This window comes from Rhinatrema bivittatum, chromosome 12 (genome assembly GCF_901001135.1).
Source record: "Rhinatrema bivittatum chromosome 12, aRhiBiv1.1, whole genome shotgun sequence".
NCBI classification, from domain to species: domain Eukaryota; kingdom Metazoa; phylum Chordata; class Amphibia; order Gymnophiona; family Rhinatrematidae; genus Rhinatrema; species Rhinatrema bivittatum.
The window spans coordinates 65,440,180-65,456,551 of NC_042626.1; the positions used below are offsets into that span (position 1 = coordinate 65,440,180).

At 44.0% G+C, this 16,372-nt stretch overlaps 1 protein-coding gene across 2 annotated transcripts in view; it reads left to right on the forward strand.

Annotated features, from left to right (window-relative positions):
* Nucleotides 1-16,372, forward strand: part of PLEKHM1 (pleckstrin homology and RUN domain containing M1) — a 62,983-nt gene that overhangs the window by 15,037 nt on the left and 31,574 nt on the right. For both annotated transcript variants that reach the window (XM_029572955.1, XM_029572956.1), the window contains exon 2: nucleotides 10,923-11,017. In XM_029572955.1, the coding sequence (XP_029428815.1) occupies nucleotides 10,964-11,017 (54 nt within the window). In that variant the 5' untranslated portion in view covers nucleotides 10,923-10,963. The remainder of the gene's footprint in view (nucleotides 1-10,922; nucleotides 11,018-16,372) is intronic.

The window sequence follows — 16,372 nt, forward strand, 5'->3', positions numbered from 1 at the left end:
GTAAAGCTGTGTGCTCGGCCGAGCGTGCTATATTGCATCGGTCTGTATGTAATTGTCAGCTTTCAAGAACACTTAAAGCAGGGCTTCCCAAACCTGTCCTGGGGACCCCACAGCCAGTCGGGTTTTCAGGATATCCACAATGAATATGCAGGAGGTAAGTTTGCATAAACTAAGTCTCCATGGATGCAGATGTATCCCATGCATATTCATTGTGGATATCCTGGAAACCCGACTGGCTGTGAGGTCCCCAAGACAGGTTTGGGAAGCCCTGTCTTAAAGTAACTTCCACAACACACACTCAGATAAAAAAAACAACTCTGTGCTCTTCTTTTTTTTTTTTTAAGCAAACCCTATATAACAAATGTTAATGTTAACACAGTGCAGCCTTGTTCCCCCACAGTCATTTTTACAGCCATTATTGAATTCTCCTATAACAAGCAAGCTTATACAATAGATGTTTGTTCCCAGCCTGTTAGAAAGCTGCATCCAGCAAGTGTATTTTCTTTCTTCAGATTAACTCCTGGCTTTCTTTAGCAAAGGACTGTTAATGAGGAAACAGCATCAGCGCTGTGTGGGGCTTTCATCCACAAAAATGATGGTTCGGCCCCCATTATTTTCTAAATACCCATACTTCTGGCAATTTGCTACTCATTACTGGCCTCTCATCGCCCCTCCTTCCCCTGCTTTTTATGGTTTTGTTCCTAGATTGTTTTTCTTTTGAGTGCAAAGGTAGTGCCAGAGCAAGGGGTCATGATAGGAGGTCTGTGGGGGTAGACCAAGGAGCTAAGGTATGGGAGCATTTCTTTGCAGAAGGTATGGTCAGTAGAGGTGAGAAAACCAGTCTCTCTCAGTTCAAGATGAGGGCAGATAAAGAGCAATCGATCAGTTATCTTCATCTTTGAACCTTTTACTCGACTCTCATTCCTGTTTCCATCACTGCCCTCTGAATCTCTCACAAGCAGGTTTAAATCCCAGTGCCATTCTGGCCTCCCATGCACCCATCTTTTTCTGTTTGTTGCTTACAAGTCCCAAACTTAATCTGACCTCTAGGGCCCCGACCCCCATCCCATGTTTTACCACCAAGCTTTGTAATGCAAACAGCTGCCAAGACGAGTGAGGCTGCTGAGCTATGTGCTTGCAGCCATGGCCCTGCCGTGCAGCTGCCCCCCACTCTTCTTGGAAGCCTGGGGCAGTTGTGCTGCCCCTCCCTGCCCCGTTGGCTTGTATTCTCTCCTCTTTCATGCTCTGAAGATCCCTATGACTGAGCAAACACTCAAGCCCCCCCTCTGCCCCCAGGCCTTACAGCTGTGCTCTGATTTTTGTGCCACTGCTGATGGCTTATTCCAGGCATCTACCATCCGTAGTACTTTCATTTCCTTTTCTATGAAAAATGTAGCCTTCATGTATTTCATTAAAGCCTGTGAAATGTTTGAATGTTTCTATCATAAGCCCTCCTAGCTCTTTGCTATCTACATCCTCGTGAGATCTCCCATAAAAGCACCACATGGGCTGATCCCGATATAACATGAAATACTTTGGGAAGGAGATTTTTTAAGAGCAGAGTGTGGCTGTAACAGAAGGCACATTGTTGTGTTGGGCCACTTGAATGTGTTGAAATAACTAAGGAATCAAAAAATAATATAAGATGATCCTTTTTTTTTTTTTTGGACCAACTTCATACATTTCTTAATTAGCTTATGGGAACTGACACTTCCTGTCTCCGGACTGAACAGAATCAGCAATAAATAATAATGCCAGAAAATCTAAGTGAATTGTGCTTCAACAAGCGGCCTGTCTTTCAAGCACACACTTCTCTTTGGTTTTTACCCGACTGGTGGCAGCTGAAGACTTGATGTCTGACTCTGTAATGTGAAATCCTCTTGGCTTGAGAAGAATGATCTTCTGTGTGCTCCTTCATATGAGTAGTCTGCGACTGGGCATGCCTGAAATTTCACTAAAAAACAAAGGCAGGGGAGCCCGAAACGACTTATAAGAGCGTGCTAACAGAGTTTAGTGTAACATTGCATGGATCTGCCACAAAGAAGCTAAGTTTTGCGGGTGATTTTCTCTTGTGTGTATAGAGTAGAATGGGATAGAGAGTCCTTTAGTATTTTATCACCATGTTTTGTATTTTTCTTGTTGCCGTGGATTTCTCTTTTCTGTAATAGAATCTGCCTGACCCTTGGGCCAGTGACTGGACATAACTTGGCCAAGGTTTTCCCACATGGCCATTCGGGCGCTGACCACAGGACACTGCAGTAAAGCAAATCACCAGGGTCTGGCTGAAAGCCTCTTAACCAAAGCTGCAAAAGTCATAGACTCACCCTTACAGTGGAGAATAGATAAAAATCTAAGCAAACAAACAAAAAAAACCCCAGCAAGGGAGTGGTTAACATACATTCAGGAGCAGCCCAGTGAACTGTGTTGCCCTGTATATCCACAGCAGACTTTGCTGATCTTACAGAGGGATAGAGGGGCCTTGCAGATGGCCAGGTGAGATTGTAATGTCAGGACATTGCTTGCTGACACTGCTACCGGTTGCAGAACTGCTCATTTACAGGCTAGAAATGGTCTCTCTGCTTGTGCCAACGACCCTTCCTACAACAAACCTCTGCTAACAGAAAGTAATGGTGGGTTGGGTAAGATTGCATTGGTGCACCCAGCTCGGTGAACTAGCTGTTGGGTTCTGGATTATTTTGCGAGGAGCTGAGGATAGCCGAGAGCTTTAGGAGTTATTTAATCTTGCAGATCTTTTCTGACTTGTGATTCAGACTGGGTGAGAGGGCAATGTTGCACCTCCCGTGTGACTGGGGTCAGAGAGGGCAAACCATACAGCAGAGCTTCTCATTATCTCCTTCTTCCTTTTTTCCCTGAAGAATAAATAATATTCGGGGTCAGGCTGTTTCTCCTAACCCTCGATCTTTTCACTCTCCAGAAATAAAAACATGGATTGGTAAATTTCCAGAAGTTATATAGTTTTTATCTATCTATATATAGAGAGTAGGGTGACCAACTGCCCGGTTTTTGACCAGACAGCCCGGTTTTACAGCCTGTTATACAATGTCCGATTACAAGGGTACCTGGACACTGTAAAACCCAGGCAGGCAAGGCCAGGGGCCAAACAGTGGTGGCAGCCTGACAGCGCTCCAACCACCTGCCTGTTTTCGGGGCTGGGTCAACTCTCCTCCTCCTCCTCTGCCTCTCCCACAGCGGTGCGGCACTTGTTTCTACCTCATGCTGTCCTCCTGGGAGTCGCAGAGGAAGAGGAGAGTCAAACTGAGTCCCAAAGACAGGCAGGAAGAATCTGCCTAGGAAAAAAAAATCTGTGCTCCAATTTAAAAGTGAAAAAAAGGGGGGAGTGGCTTCCCCCCCCCCCCGCTCCATGAAAAAGAGAGAAAAAGAGCGCGAGACTAATATCCAAAGCCATTTAGCTGGATAACTCACAAAAGATCTCTCTAAATGGAGAATTTGCAATATTCCCTTTGTTTATCTGGCCAACTTGTTGCCAGATATCATGATCAGGCTAAGATTTAGCCAAATAAGCAAGGGACGCGTTCTGGGCTGGGAAGGAGTTGGCTGAATAACATATCTGGCGAAGTCCAATACTTGGAGTTATTCGGCTATTTCCAGGCATGGCAGAGAGCAGGTCTAAAGTTACCCGGCCTCGTGTGGCCGCATGACTGTAGCTTAAGCAGCCGCGTTCAAAACAATCCAGCAGATTAATTAACAAAAGTGGTCTAGCAGCCTGAATCCTTCTTCCTCTACTCAGCTTGAAAAAAATTGGGCTTCTCTCCCTCCCCCTCCAGATATGAAATGTAAATTGATTGATTTGATTTAATTGTTTAAGTCTTTTTTTTTTTTTTTTTTATCTTTTGGTCATCAATGTTACAACGTTATTGTTAAATTTTGAACTTATGTACACTGTTCCAAGTTTCATAACCTTGTTCTATGTAATGCCTTTTGGCAATTTTCATGTTCTGTTTCAATGTAAACCGATGTGATCTTTATTTCATATAGGAACACCGGTATATAAAAATCTAAAAATAAATAAAATAAATAAAATAAATTTGTTACGCCTTTTGTCACTCCAGGTACTGTAAGTATTTCTTATCTTCAGCTTGCATCGCACTACGCTATTCCTGCGACCCAGGCCCAGTGTGAGGAACACGAGAAACGTTAAGCTGATAAGTTACATTTCCGGCATCCCTCACGTAGCAATGGACGGCCGGTGCCATCTTGTGCTCCTACCATGTGACAGGGGCCCACCAATGGCACCGGTTGCCCCTGTGACATAGTAAGGTCAAAGGCTATCGGCGCCATTTTGAATACCGGCAGCCGACGGCGTGAGTGCAGGAGATGGCTCCTGGGCCCCTGCTGGACCACCAGGGAGTTTTGGCAAGTCTTTGGGGGGGGGGGGGCAGGAGAGTGGGGGTTTTGTTTAAATTCGCTCCTTTAGACGGCCAAATAATTCGGTGAAGATTCGTTGTATTCGTGGGAATCGCGATACGTTTCGCTTCCCCACGAATACAACAAATATGGCCCTATACGTTGCGGATTGCCAATACGTTGCAAATGAATGCACACCCCTAGTGGCTAACAGTTATGGCTGCCAGATTTAAAATATGGATTTACGCTCATTAATTTTGCCCTGCCCTAGAATGTCCCTAAGACGCCCCAACTCCACCCTGTTTTGTTTGTTTTTGTTGTTTTTTTACATGGGTGCACACGTACTGTTGCGGTCCGCTCCGCGACCCTCGCGTCCCGGCCCTTACCTCAAAGCTCCAGCTGGGCCACTCGATGCCTGAACCAGCTCTGTGAGCGTCTCCGCGGGGGAGACATCATTTCCCTGGGCTCTTTAGGCGCGCGCGCTGTCACGGCGCTGATATAGCCCGTTTCCCGCCAGAGCGCGCTCCGCCCCCGCTCCTGACGTCAGACAACCAGTTCTACTTAACTCCCCGCGGACCCCACTACGACGCCTTGCAACCGGGTCCCTTGCGGTGCCCAGTTGCGTGACTCCCTCACACACCGTTCCTGCCTGCCTGCCTGCCTGCTTGGTCTACTACGTGACTTGCTCGCACTTCTAACCTCTTCGTTCTTGCCTTCCTTCAGCACCTGTCCAGGTTCTTGCCTGGTCCCGCTCTGCCTGCCTTCAGCTCGCTGCAGTTCCTGCCTGGTTTCATGCTGCCTGACTTCGGTCCGCCGCAGTTCCTGCCAGGCCTCCTTCATCCGCTTCAGCTCCAGCCTGCTCGAGATCCGGACCAGAGATCACCTAAGTCCCAGCGGCCGGGTTCCTTCGGGCTCCTCCCGGGGGGACACCGGCTTCCAGGGTGAACCTCCTGAGTCCCAAGCGACTGGGCTCCCAAGGGCTCCTCTCGGGGGAGTACCAGCTTCCGGGTGAAGCCTACTGTCTACATCAGCCTGGTCTGCCTACTGCCCCGAGACCGTAGTCCAACTACCCCAGGTCTCCCGCAGGCCGGCCTAAGGGTCCACTGTCTAGCTAGTCCACAACACATACGTGCATAATTTGAGGCTTTTAAAATACGCATTGCTCACGTGTGGCCCAGATACTCGCGTACGTGACCCTTTTAACCCAAGTAACTCTTTTAAAATTCGTCCTTTAGTTTCCCTTTGAAAATTGTCCACAGGTACAGAAAACCCAAGGGACTTTGCATCTGGCCTGAAAACAACACACACAGATTTGAAAATCCACTTTGTGGTCCTGTCCCAAACACGCCTCTCTTCCGTCCAGCGGAAAATACGCACTCTGCCTTCAGACGTCCTGAGAGAGAAATAATTGTATCTAGACTGGTAAATTCCCCCAAAGTTATATTTTTTTGTCAATGGTGTTTTATTTCTGGAGTGAAAGAGTCAAGGGTAATAGAGCACAGCCCGACCCCCCAGTAACATTTATTCTTCAGGGAAAAAGGAAGAAGGAGATAAATGAGAAGCCCTGCTAGGTGTGGTTTGCCCTCTCTGACCCCAGTCACACGGGATGTGCATCATTGCCCTCTCACACAGTCTGAATCACAAGTCAGAAAGGATCTGCAAAATTAAATAATGAAAAGAACTGTTTTGCTGAACTGGGGACTCCGAATTTAAAAAAATGTAGTGTGTGTATTTAAATATATATATATATTTTTTTCTTGCCAGAAATTGAGCTTACAATCTTGCTTTTGGCGAAGGTGTTTTGATTGTTGGTTGGGCTTTTCCTTTGGAGAGAGGGTGTACCCGGTCATTCTCGGGGGGGGGGGGGGGGGGGGGGGGGGGGGGGGGGAATTGATAATCTGACGAGCTGAGGAACGCCGCTGCCTTAGAGTTCAAGGTTTTGGAGCTGATTCAGCCTGCAGTTGAACTGGAACAAAATCAGATCCTCCCCTTTTTCAGGTTCCTTCTCTTATTGCATGCCTGAGGAGGTATTTGAGTTTAGGTTTTAAAAGCTCCTCCCATCCCATGTCAGTATAAGTAAAGGGAGGCTGATGGGACCCCCTGCAGGCATCCCAGGGAGGTGAGTAAACTCTTATCACTCAATTCCCTAGCAGGACTTTTAAAATCTTTCTCCCTGCCTCTCCATCTGCTCTGCCAGGAGAAGAAGGGTACAGCAGCTGCTTCACACTTGAGTAAGAAACTTTACTTTAAGATCCTCTGCGGGTCTTCCTTACATTGCTGGCTGCATGCATTTAACCTTGGGGGAACACATGATGCTTTGGGGTCAGAATAAGGGACATTTCTGCTGATTTAGCATATCATGCTGGCCTTGTGACAGCCTGTGATTTGAATCATCAAATGATGTGAAAGTGTGGAGTGTCTAAAAAAATATATATTTTACATAGTTACTAGTAAGCATTTTCAGTGGGGAGTGATACTCCTTGAAATCAGGTCTTGAAAAGCATTTCATATGTCAGTTTATGAAAAAATATTTCAAATTTTCCAAAAAGTGCTATTGATCCGCTTCTGACCTCGTATTTCTACCCAGGTTAGGGTGGAAGGATGGAGGAAGGAAAAGGGGCCTGATGCCTGCAGGATCCCATTGCTGCGCTGTGGGGGGAGACGCAGCCTCTTGAGCACACATTCACATAACAGTTCATTGTAAAATAAGAGTTCTTGGTGTGGCCACCACATGGTCTTCTCATGGGGACTGTCTTTTTTTTTTTTTTAATAGGCGTACGTCATCAGGCGTCTGAAGAAACAGTACAGTTACACTGGATTTAAATAGTACAGCGTTGGCTAGACCATAGGTTATCTGCTTTATACCGCTGTGGCTCAGGAAAGGGAAAAGTGGGGGTTTGATGTCACAGTAGAACTTTTCTACCTGCTATCATAGGTGAGAGAGGCATTTTGTTCTTAAGTCCTTTTGTGCTTGGTTGACGGTGTTTGATTACCTCAGTTTCAAATGTTTTGCACCTTGTGTAGTTCTGAAATCTCCCTTTAAGTACTCTGATTGTGTGAGGTCGTTAAGGGAGTGATCTTCCTTTGAGAAATGTTCACCTCTCTATAATGTGGCATTTTATGTCTGTTGCAAACCAACTCACACTGCTGCAAAGCAAGATTCAGAAGTAGTCATGTTAGCAAGGATGATGACATTGCTACTGCAAACAAGCAAGAGTTTTAGGATTTGATGTCAATAAAATGGTGCATTTGGTTGAGGTCTGCAATCTGGGGCTCCCTTGCTCCAGCAGCGTGATGGCCGGACCTTTGTAAGCCCAGCTTCTGACCTCTCTGCTTCTAGTCTGCTTCCGATCCCTCCGTCTCCTGCGTCAGGTGAATGAAAGCGGTCTGTGTTTGGAAATGTGCAGGCTCGCATGCAGAACCTGTCTCAGTCCATGTAGCTCTTCGGTTCATTAACCTAAAAGGGAAGGTTCACAGTCTGATGCTGTTCAACCTTTGAGCAGTGATTCTGGCTTAGAGACCGAAACTAGAGATGTGCTAGCATTTAAAAAAAAATATTGTTCTGTAAATGACATGTTTTGGGAGACTAATTTTCTTCAGGGGATGATGGTTATTAAAGTCTGATTATTCACATTTACCGCTAGTTAATATTGTGATTTGTTACCATGACTTCCCAGACAGTTTGAGGATTTTTTTTTCCCCAGAAAACTGAAGGCAGTTTGAAAGAGGGAGAGGATAACTTTCAAACAACTCTACATGTCCCTCATATACATGCATATATGGCCGTGCAGAGATCCACTATAGTGTTTTATAACCCGCACATTTCAGGAACGCTCAGATTATAAAATACGTACATGTCTGGTTAGACGGGAATCCCTGCAATGCATGAAAAGCAGGTAATTTTTCTGCCTATTTTATAAACATATGCATGTATGTTTTATGCAGAAAAAAGACATGCTTCCATAAAACCCTGATTTACAAACGGAAGTCAGTATATTTTAAAATATGTGATCAGAATTGAAATCGCCAGTTTGCTGGTGTCTCCACCGGTTCAGCCAGTCCTTGTCCAGTTCATCAGGACCCTCCTAGCTCTTCCCCTAGACCTTCCAGCCAACCAGTAGCAGACACCAGAGGAGTCTGATATCTATTATGTGTGATAATTAGCAGGTTGTTCTTAGTCCCGCTCTGGCACCCCCTTACACTGCTCCTAAATGTGACATGAAACCGAAAATATCCGCGTATTTTTGATGTTTATAAAATAGCATGTACGCAAGTACAAGCTACCTATGTGTGTATTTGCTAATTTTACTTGCGTGACTCCTTTTAACATTCGCCCCGAGTGAGAGAGCTCAGAAAAGAATGAGTTTTTCTTCCTTTTCCAATCTATACAATGCTGACTGCAAGAAAACTTTCCAGCTTTAGATAAGTAACTAAAAGGTACGGTTCTTATTTTCAGCTGGCAAAATCTCAGGCCTGTTCAGCTTGCAGATATCAGGATATCTATAGATAGATCTCTTTTTTTAATTAGACAAAGAAGGATAATCTTTTATTATAGCCATGCCTCCTCCCCTGACTCCATTCTGTGCTGCATTCCTCCTTTTCATGTTTCAGTCTGATGCTTGCATGGAGCTCTGCTGACAAACAGCCCAGCAGTTTCCCCATATTTACTTAGAGAGAGCAGTCTGCTAGGAAGAGCTTTCAAAAAAACATTTTTCTCCTTTGAAATTAAATAAAGATCAAACACAAAAGACTGATCAATGTTTGTTTTGTTTTTTTTCTGTTTCGACTTCCTTCCTGGGAGGGCGTGAAGCCCCTGCCAGCTTTTTTTTTTTACAGTATTCGCGTTCATTGGTACTTCTAGTGCTTGCTCAGAGCTGCATCGTTGGGCCTTGGAGCAAGGATTTTGAACTTGCAGTAGAACACAACCAGAAGGCAATGCAGATCAGCAAGGAGAGATGTAAGATGGGAATGGGGAAACCGAAAGACCAGTCGAGCTGTGGAATTTTGAAGGACCTGCAGGGAGCAGAAAGTGAATTCAGTCATCAAGTTGGAAGGCAAAGAGAGCTTCAGGCATTGGTTTTATGTGCATTGCAGAAATGGCAGCAAAACGAGGAGGAATGCTTGAAGAAATGAGGTAGAAAAGAAAGAGCAGAGTCAAAGATGATGCCCAGCAGTTACCTCTAATTTTTGAAAGGCTATGTGAGCAATAATTTTTCTTTTGTGTAACTTTTTATGAGTTCAGATTTCTGAGTTATGAGCCGATATATTGCAAATAATGTCGAGATTTCTCGGGCGCCCTAAATTTTGCCATGTTGTACGGGGTCCACGACCTGTGTGTGTGCACACAATTGCACAATTGAATGTAATCCACTTTGAAGCGCTGAAAAAGAGGAATAAAAATCTAAATAAATAAAATAGCTTAGAGGTAACAAGTGATGCCTGGGTTTTCCTGCAGAGTCAGAAAAGAGAAGGGGTTGTAGAAATAAATCTGAATGGTGGGAGGCATTGTGAGAATTTAGTGGTTGAAAAAAAATTCATCTTCGATTTTAGATGTGCTCAAAAGATGGTTTGAGCACATCTAGGATGCTGTGGAGGAGAGGCAGGAAGTCTTGCAAGAGGAAGGAGATAAAGAAGAAACAGAGATAGCGATCAGTGTATCTTCTGCAAAGGGGTAGTGCCAGACTTCTTGAGAGGAACAAGTCACTGAAAATTATTCCTGGGGGAATTCTGCACATTTATTTGTCAAAATAACACTATTTTCTATTTTGCAAATTATCATTCTGCATTTCAGTGCAATCCAGCATTTACATGTTTCTGACTTAGTAAGGGTCCGTAGTGCCTTAGGCAGACCAATGTTACTAGCACCCCCTCCCAGCTCGCCTTGTTGAAAGTGCCCCTCTTATAGTGGTAGATATAGAGAGTCATGTTTCCCTGGTACAGTGTACTCTCTCCCCCCTCCTCCTCCCTGGTGACAGCTCTCATACCATCTTCAGAGGTCCTCCCTGCCGTGAGCCTCAGCCCGACCCACATGCTTCCGGGGATCATGCTCTTCCTCTTCTGGCAAGGCTCGAGGAGTAAATATTTATTGCCATGATCCCAGCTGTGATAACGCTCAGAACGGTGGTGTAGCCTGGAATCTGCAAGGGGAAGGGGGAATTCTGCACAAATCCTGCTTTCCGCAATAGTGCAGAATTCCCCCAGGATTAGAAAACAGAAAAGCAGCAGACCCGAGGGACCACCAGCCATGAAGGATGGAGAAGTAGAGGAAGCATTTATTACCAAAAACATTGAAAAACTGATCAGACAAGGTGGGAGGAGGTACAGTCCAATGCCAGAAGGCAGCAGTCCACCCGTGTGCATGCATGAGTTGCGTCTATTGAGAAGACAAGAGCTCTTTTTAAGAACACCTTTAAATTTTGGACAAACCATTTGGTCCCAAGGGCGACACGTGGCTTTTACATCTTGTAACGTGCCAGCTTCTAGTGGGTGGTTCAGAACCGGTTTACATGCGCTTTTTTTTTCTGTGGTCCTTCTAGGTGTCATGTAATCGAGCAGTGAGGCAGCCATAGGAGGTGAAATGCTGTCTACCCAGACGTGTGAAAACGGGTTGGACCCCAGAGAAGTGAAGCAGGTGAGGAGGAGGAAGGATGGCTGCAGACGTCCTCTAGCGAGGCGAGAATATTGCTGCTGAAACTTGTTTAAATGTCGTCGTTTGAAGCCTAATATTTTATTGTGGCTGACTCGCAAAGTAGTAGATTGTGTCTCGTTGTTCCATGAATGATATCATTTTCTCCTTCTCCTTACTTGGTAATTAGTCATCTCTATTTTTCAATAATTCCACAGGCAGTTAAATAAAATCATTAAGATTTTTTCCTTGATTGCTGTACACCTAGCGGAGACCAAGTAAGGGAGAGAAAAAATATCAAACTCTTATTTTATCTTGGCTAAGAAAAAAAAAAGTAAAATGCTGTGTAACTTTGCCTCCCTGCTGGGAGCACGCCTCCTCTCACTAGTTCCCTCAAGTCTCTCAAGCAGCAGCAGGAGGAGAGGGGGGCAGTGTTTCCCGCCGTCCAGGACTGTTATTCCACGTGGTGAAACTACGAGTTTGGCTTGGGCAGCGAGGATGGGGCAGAGTGGTGGAAGACTTTCTGCCTGACCAGTGGGGAGGGGGGAAAGACATGAAATGCCTGGAGGGAGAGAGAAAGAGGGTGTGGTGGGAAGAGGTAGAATGGAGGTATGGAAAGAGGGAGGAGGGTGATAAAGGGACGAGTGATGGGGAAGAGAGGGACTGGAAATCGGCCAAAAAAAAAGGCAGGGTAGAGGACTGGAGGCGGGGTGGCAGGGGAGTGGTGGGTGGTGAGGGTGCATGAGAGGAAAGACAGGGAGGCCGATGAAATATAAATGCGCTAAAAAGGGGTGCTCGTATTGAGAGCCTGATCCTTAATGTGCGCCTATCCACCTATCCTGGGCACGCGATGCAATATGCTAACGAATTGCCACGTTAAAAACGACACGCCAGAGAAATTGTGCGTCCCTAGCACTTCCTTGGCATCAGGCGCCCAGGAGACGTGGCTCAATATGAGCGTCCATTTTTTCCCGTGGCACCTAATTGACCAGCACAATTTAGGTACACGGCCTGGAGTGGGTATATTGTGGGTGTACATTGTATGCCCAGAAATTTTTTTTGTTTTCAGGCAAGCCTTTCTAATTTTGTATGCTGCTGCTTTCTGCAGTTCCTCCTACTTGTCATCATGACAATGCTAAGCAGGAGGAGCCACAGAAAAGCAGTATTTTTTGCTCTTGAGCCTTTGACACACAGCAAGACTTTATGCCTGCTCCGTGTTAAAAAGTGCGCATTGGGCACACGGTGATTTTTTGCTTCGGGGGTAATAGCTAATAGCCTCATCTTCTTGGTATTTACATGTGATGAGCCCTATTAGCTAGGCGCTTCTTTGAATGCGTGTCTTGGATGTGTTAATCCCAGTACTGCATCGGGAGTTGCTCTAGCGCGTCCAAAACGCACATCCAACTGCGCCTCAAGCTGTGCGCTAGGCTGAGCACACTGTATTGCATCGGCCCCAGGGAGTGGGGCGTGGATCTGTGAGACAGAAGGCTGAGAGGCTGCAGGATACCATGCCTTGAGCACTTCTGGTGTAAGGTGTGAATAAAATATTCTGAATACAATGGAAAGCTGAAAACTGAAATGGAAAAAAGCATGAAAGGAAAGCAAATAACGAATAAAATAAAAATACCTAGGCACACCAGAAAGGTTGGAAAACGAGTTGATTTTTAGACTCTAAAATAGTTTTGAGATCAGCTGAGTCTATGGCAGGGGCAGCCAATTTCAGTCCTAGAGACCCACCAACGGACCTGGTTTTCGGGATATCCTCCATGAATATGCATGCACTGCCCCTATTGTATGCAAATCTCTCTCATGCATATTCATTGTGGGTATCCTGAAAACCAGGCTTGATGGTAGCTCTTGAGGATTGGAGATGGCCACTCTTAGTTTAAGAAAGAATGAAATCTTTAACCCCCTTAAATGAACTTATATGTGAAGTACTGCTTTGTGTACTCTCTTCTCAAAATTTATGAGAGATGGAGGGTGGTAGATTCATATATTTAGTGATCAAGGTACCAGCCTGGTTACCTGGTAGTCTATGGATTATAATCATTAACTGACCACTGACCAAATTGGTAGTGCAGTAATAATGGGAGACTTCAATTATCCCAATATTGACTGGGTAAATGTATCATCGGGACACGCTAGAGAGATAAAGTTCCTGGATGGAATAAATGATAGCTTTATGGAGCAATTGGTTCAGGAACCGACGAGAGAGGGTGCAATTTTAGATCTAATTCTCAGTGGAGCACAGGACTTGGTGAAAGAGGTAACGGTGGTGGGGCCGCTTGGCAATAGTGATCATAATATGATCAAATTTGATTTAATGACTGGAAGAGGAACAGTGTGCAAATCCACGGCTCTCGTGCTAAACTTGATAAAATGTGAAAAATTGTTAGAAAAAAACTGAAAGGAGCAAGCTACAAGAGTAAAAAATGTCCAAGAGGCGTGGTCATTGTTAAAAAATACCATTTTAGAAGCACAGTCCAGATGTATTCCATACATTAAGAAAGGTGGAAAGAAGGCAAAACGATTACCGGCATGGTTAAAAGGGGAGGTGAAAGAAGCTATTTTAGCCAAAAGATCTTCATTCAAAAATTGGAAGAAGGATCCAACAGAAGAAAATAGGATAAAGCATAAACGTTGACAAGTTAAATGTAAGACATTGATAAGACAAGCTAAAAGAGAATTTGAAAAGAAGTTGGCCGTAGAGGCAAAAACTCACAGTAAAAACTTTTTAAAATATATCCGAAGCAGAAAGCCTGTGAGGGAGTCAGTTGGACCGTTAGATCATCGAGGGGTTAAAGGGGCACTTAGAGAAGATAAGGCCATCACAGAAAGATTAGATGATTTCTTTGCTTCGGTGTTTACTGAAGAGGATGTTGGGGAGGTACCCGTACTGGAGAAGGTTTTCATGGGTAATGATTCAGATGGACTGAATCAAATCACGGTGAACCTAGAAGATGTGGTAGACCTGAATGACAAACTGAAGAGTAGTAAATCACCTGGACCAGATGGTATACACCCCAGAGTTCTGAAGGAACTAAAAAATGAAATTTCAGACCTATTAGTAAAAATTTGTAACCTATCATTAAAATCATCCATTGTACCTGAAGACTGGAGGATAGCAAATGTAACCCCAATATTTAAAAAGGGCTCCGGGGCGATCCAGGAAACTACAGACCGGTTAGCCTGACTTCAGTGCCAGGAAAAATAGTGGAAAGTGTTCTAAACATCAAAATCACAGAACATATAGAAAGACATGGTTTAATGGAACAAAGTCAGCATGGCTTTACCCAGGGCAAGTCTTGCCTCACAAATCTGCTTCACTTGTTTGAAGGAATTAATAAACATGTGGATAAAGGTGAACCGGTAGATGTAGTATACTTGGATTTTCAGAAGGCGTTTGACAAAGTTCCTCATGAGAGGCTTCTAGGAAAAGTAAAAAGTCATGGGATAGGAGGTGATGTCCTTTCGTGGATTACAAACTGGCTAAAAGACAGGAAACAGAGAGTAGGATTAAATGGACAATTTTCTCAATGGAAGGGAGTGGGCAGTGGAGTGCCTCAGGGATCTGTATTGGGACCCTTACTTTTCAATATATTTATAAATGATCTGGAAAGAAATACGACGAGTGAGATAATTAAATTTGCAGATGACACAAAATTGTTCAGAGTAGTTAAATCACAAGCAGATTGTGATAAATTGCAGGAAGACCTTGTGAGACTGGAAAATTGGGCATCCAAATGGCAGATGAAATTTAATGTGGATAAGTGCAAGGTGATGCATATAGGGACAAATAACCCATGCTATAGTTACACAATGTTGGGTTCCATATTAGGTGCTACAACCCAAGAAAGAGATCTAGGCATCATAGTGGATAACACATTGAAATCGTCTGTTCAGTGTGCTGCAGCAGTCAAAAAAGTAAACAATGCTGGGAATTATTAGAAAGGGAATGGTGAATAAAACGGAAAATATCATAATGCCTCTGTATCGCTCAATGGTGAGACCGCACCTTGAATACTGTGTACAATTCTGGTCGCCACATCTCAAAAAAGATATAATTGCGATGGAGAAGGTACAGAGAAGGGTGACCAAAATGATAAGGGGAATGGAACAGCTCCCCTATGAGGAAAGACTAAAAAGGTTAGGACTTTTCAGCTTGAAGAAGAGACGGCTGAGGGAGGATATGATAGAGGTGTTTAAAATCATGAGAGGTCTAGAACGGGTAGATGCGAATTGGTTATTTACTCTTTCGGATAATAGAAAGACTAGGGGGCACTCCATGAAGTTAGCATGTGGCACATTTAAAACTAATCTGAGAGAGTTCTTTTTTACTCAACGCACAATTAAACTCTGGAAATTGTTGCCAGAGGATGTGGTTAGTGCAGTTAGTATAGCAGTGTTTAAAAAAGGTTGGATAAGTTCTTGGAGGAGAAGTCCATTACCTGCTATTAAGTTCACTTAGAGAATAGCCACTGCCATTAGCAACGGTAACATGGAATAGACTTAGTTTTTGGGTACTTGCCAGGTTCTTATGGCCTGGATTGGCCACTGTTGGACACAGGATGCTGGGCTTGATGGACCCTTGGTCTGACCCAGTATGGCATGTTCTTAGCACTAATTGTGAATCTAAGTAGTCTATGTATTAATATGCCCCTTCCCTAAGGTATATGTGGGACGTACTAGCCAAGCGATAAAAATCCAATTGTTAGAAAATTGGTCCCGAATAAATACTGCAACAAGAACGGCTCCTATTGTGTCTCATTGCCTAAATAAACAACATACTTTTAGTCAATTACATTGGACTATTATAGAACAGATTGAGCACACTTTCTGTGGCAGCATTATCCGTCAAGATTGAATTATCAAGAGCAGTATTGGATTTATACATTACAAACTGAATCTCCTAAGGGTTTGAATGAAGAACTTGATTGGCTATCATTAGTCTGAGGACATCTTTTTTAGCATCTGATTGGTAGTTTCCAAGTCACATGGTAGCATATAAAAACTGGAGTGTTTGAAAACAGTTCTTTTACGCCATTTTTGAAGAAGGTTAACAGAGCCGCCTGATGTATGAAACAAAATTTTGTTGGATATTAGTATCTTGACTGTTCCTCTGCTGAAGGAAAATTTATGAAACTTGGCCATGTTGGGTGACAACAAGCTAAGTAATCACGGGTGAAGTAAAGACATATAAGAGCTAGTGTGAGTGAAAAAGAATATAGGTGATTTGAAGATACTGGTATGGCAATGTATTAAACAATATATTGATTTGATTTTAGGAGACACATATGGTGCACATAATATATACAAACATATTTTTTAAAAATTTAGTTTGTGAAATTGCAGCTATTAAAT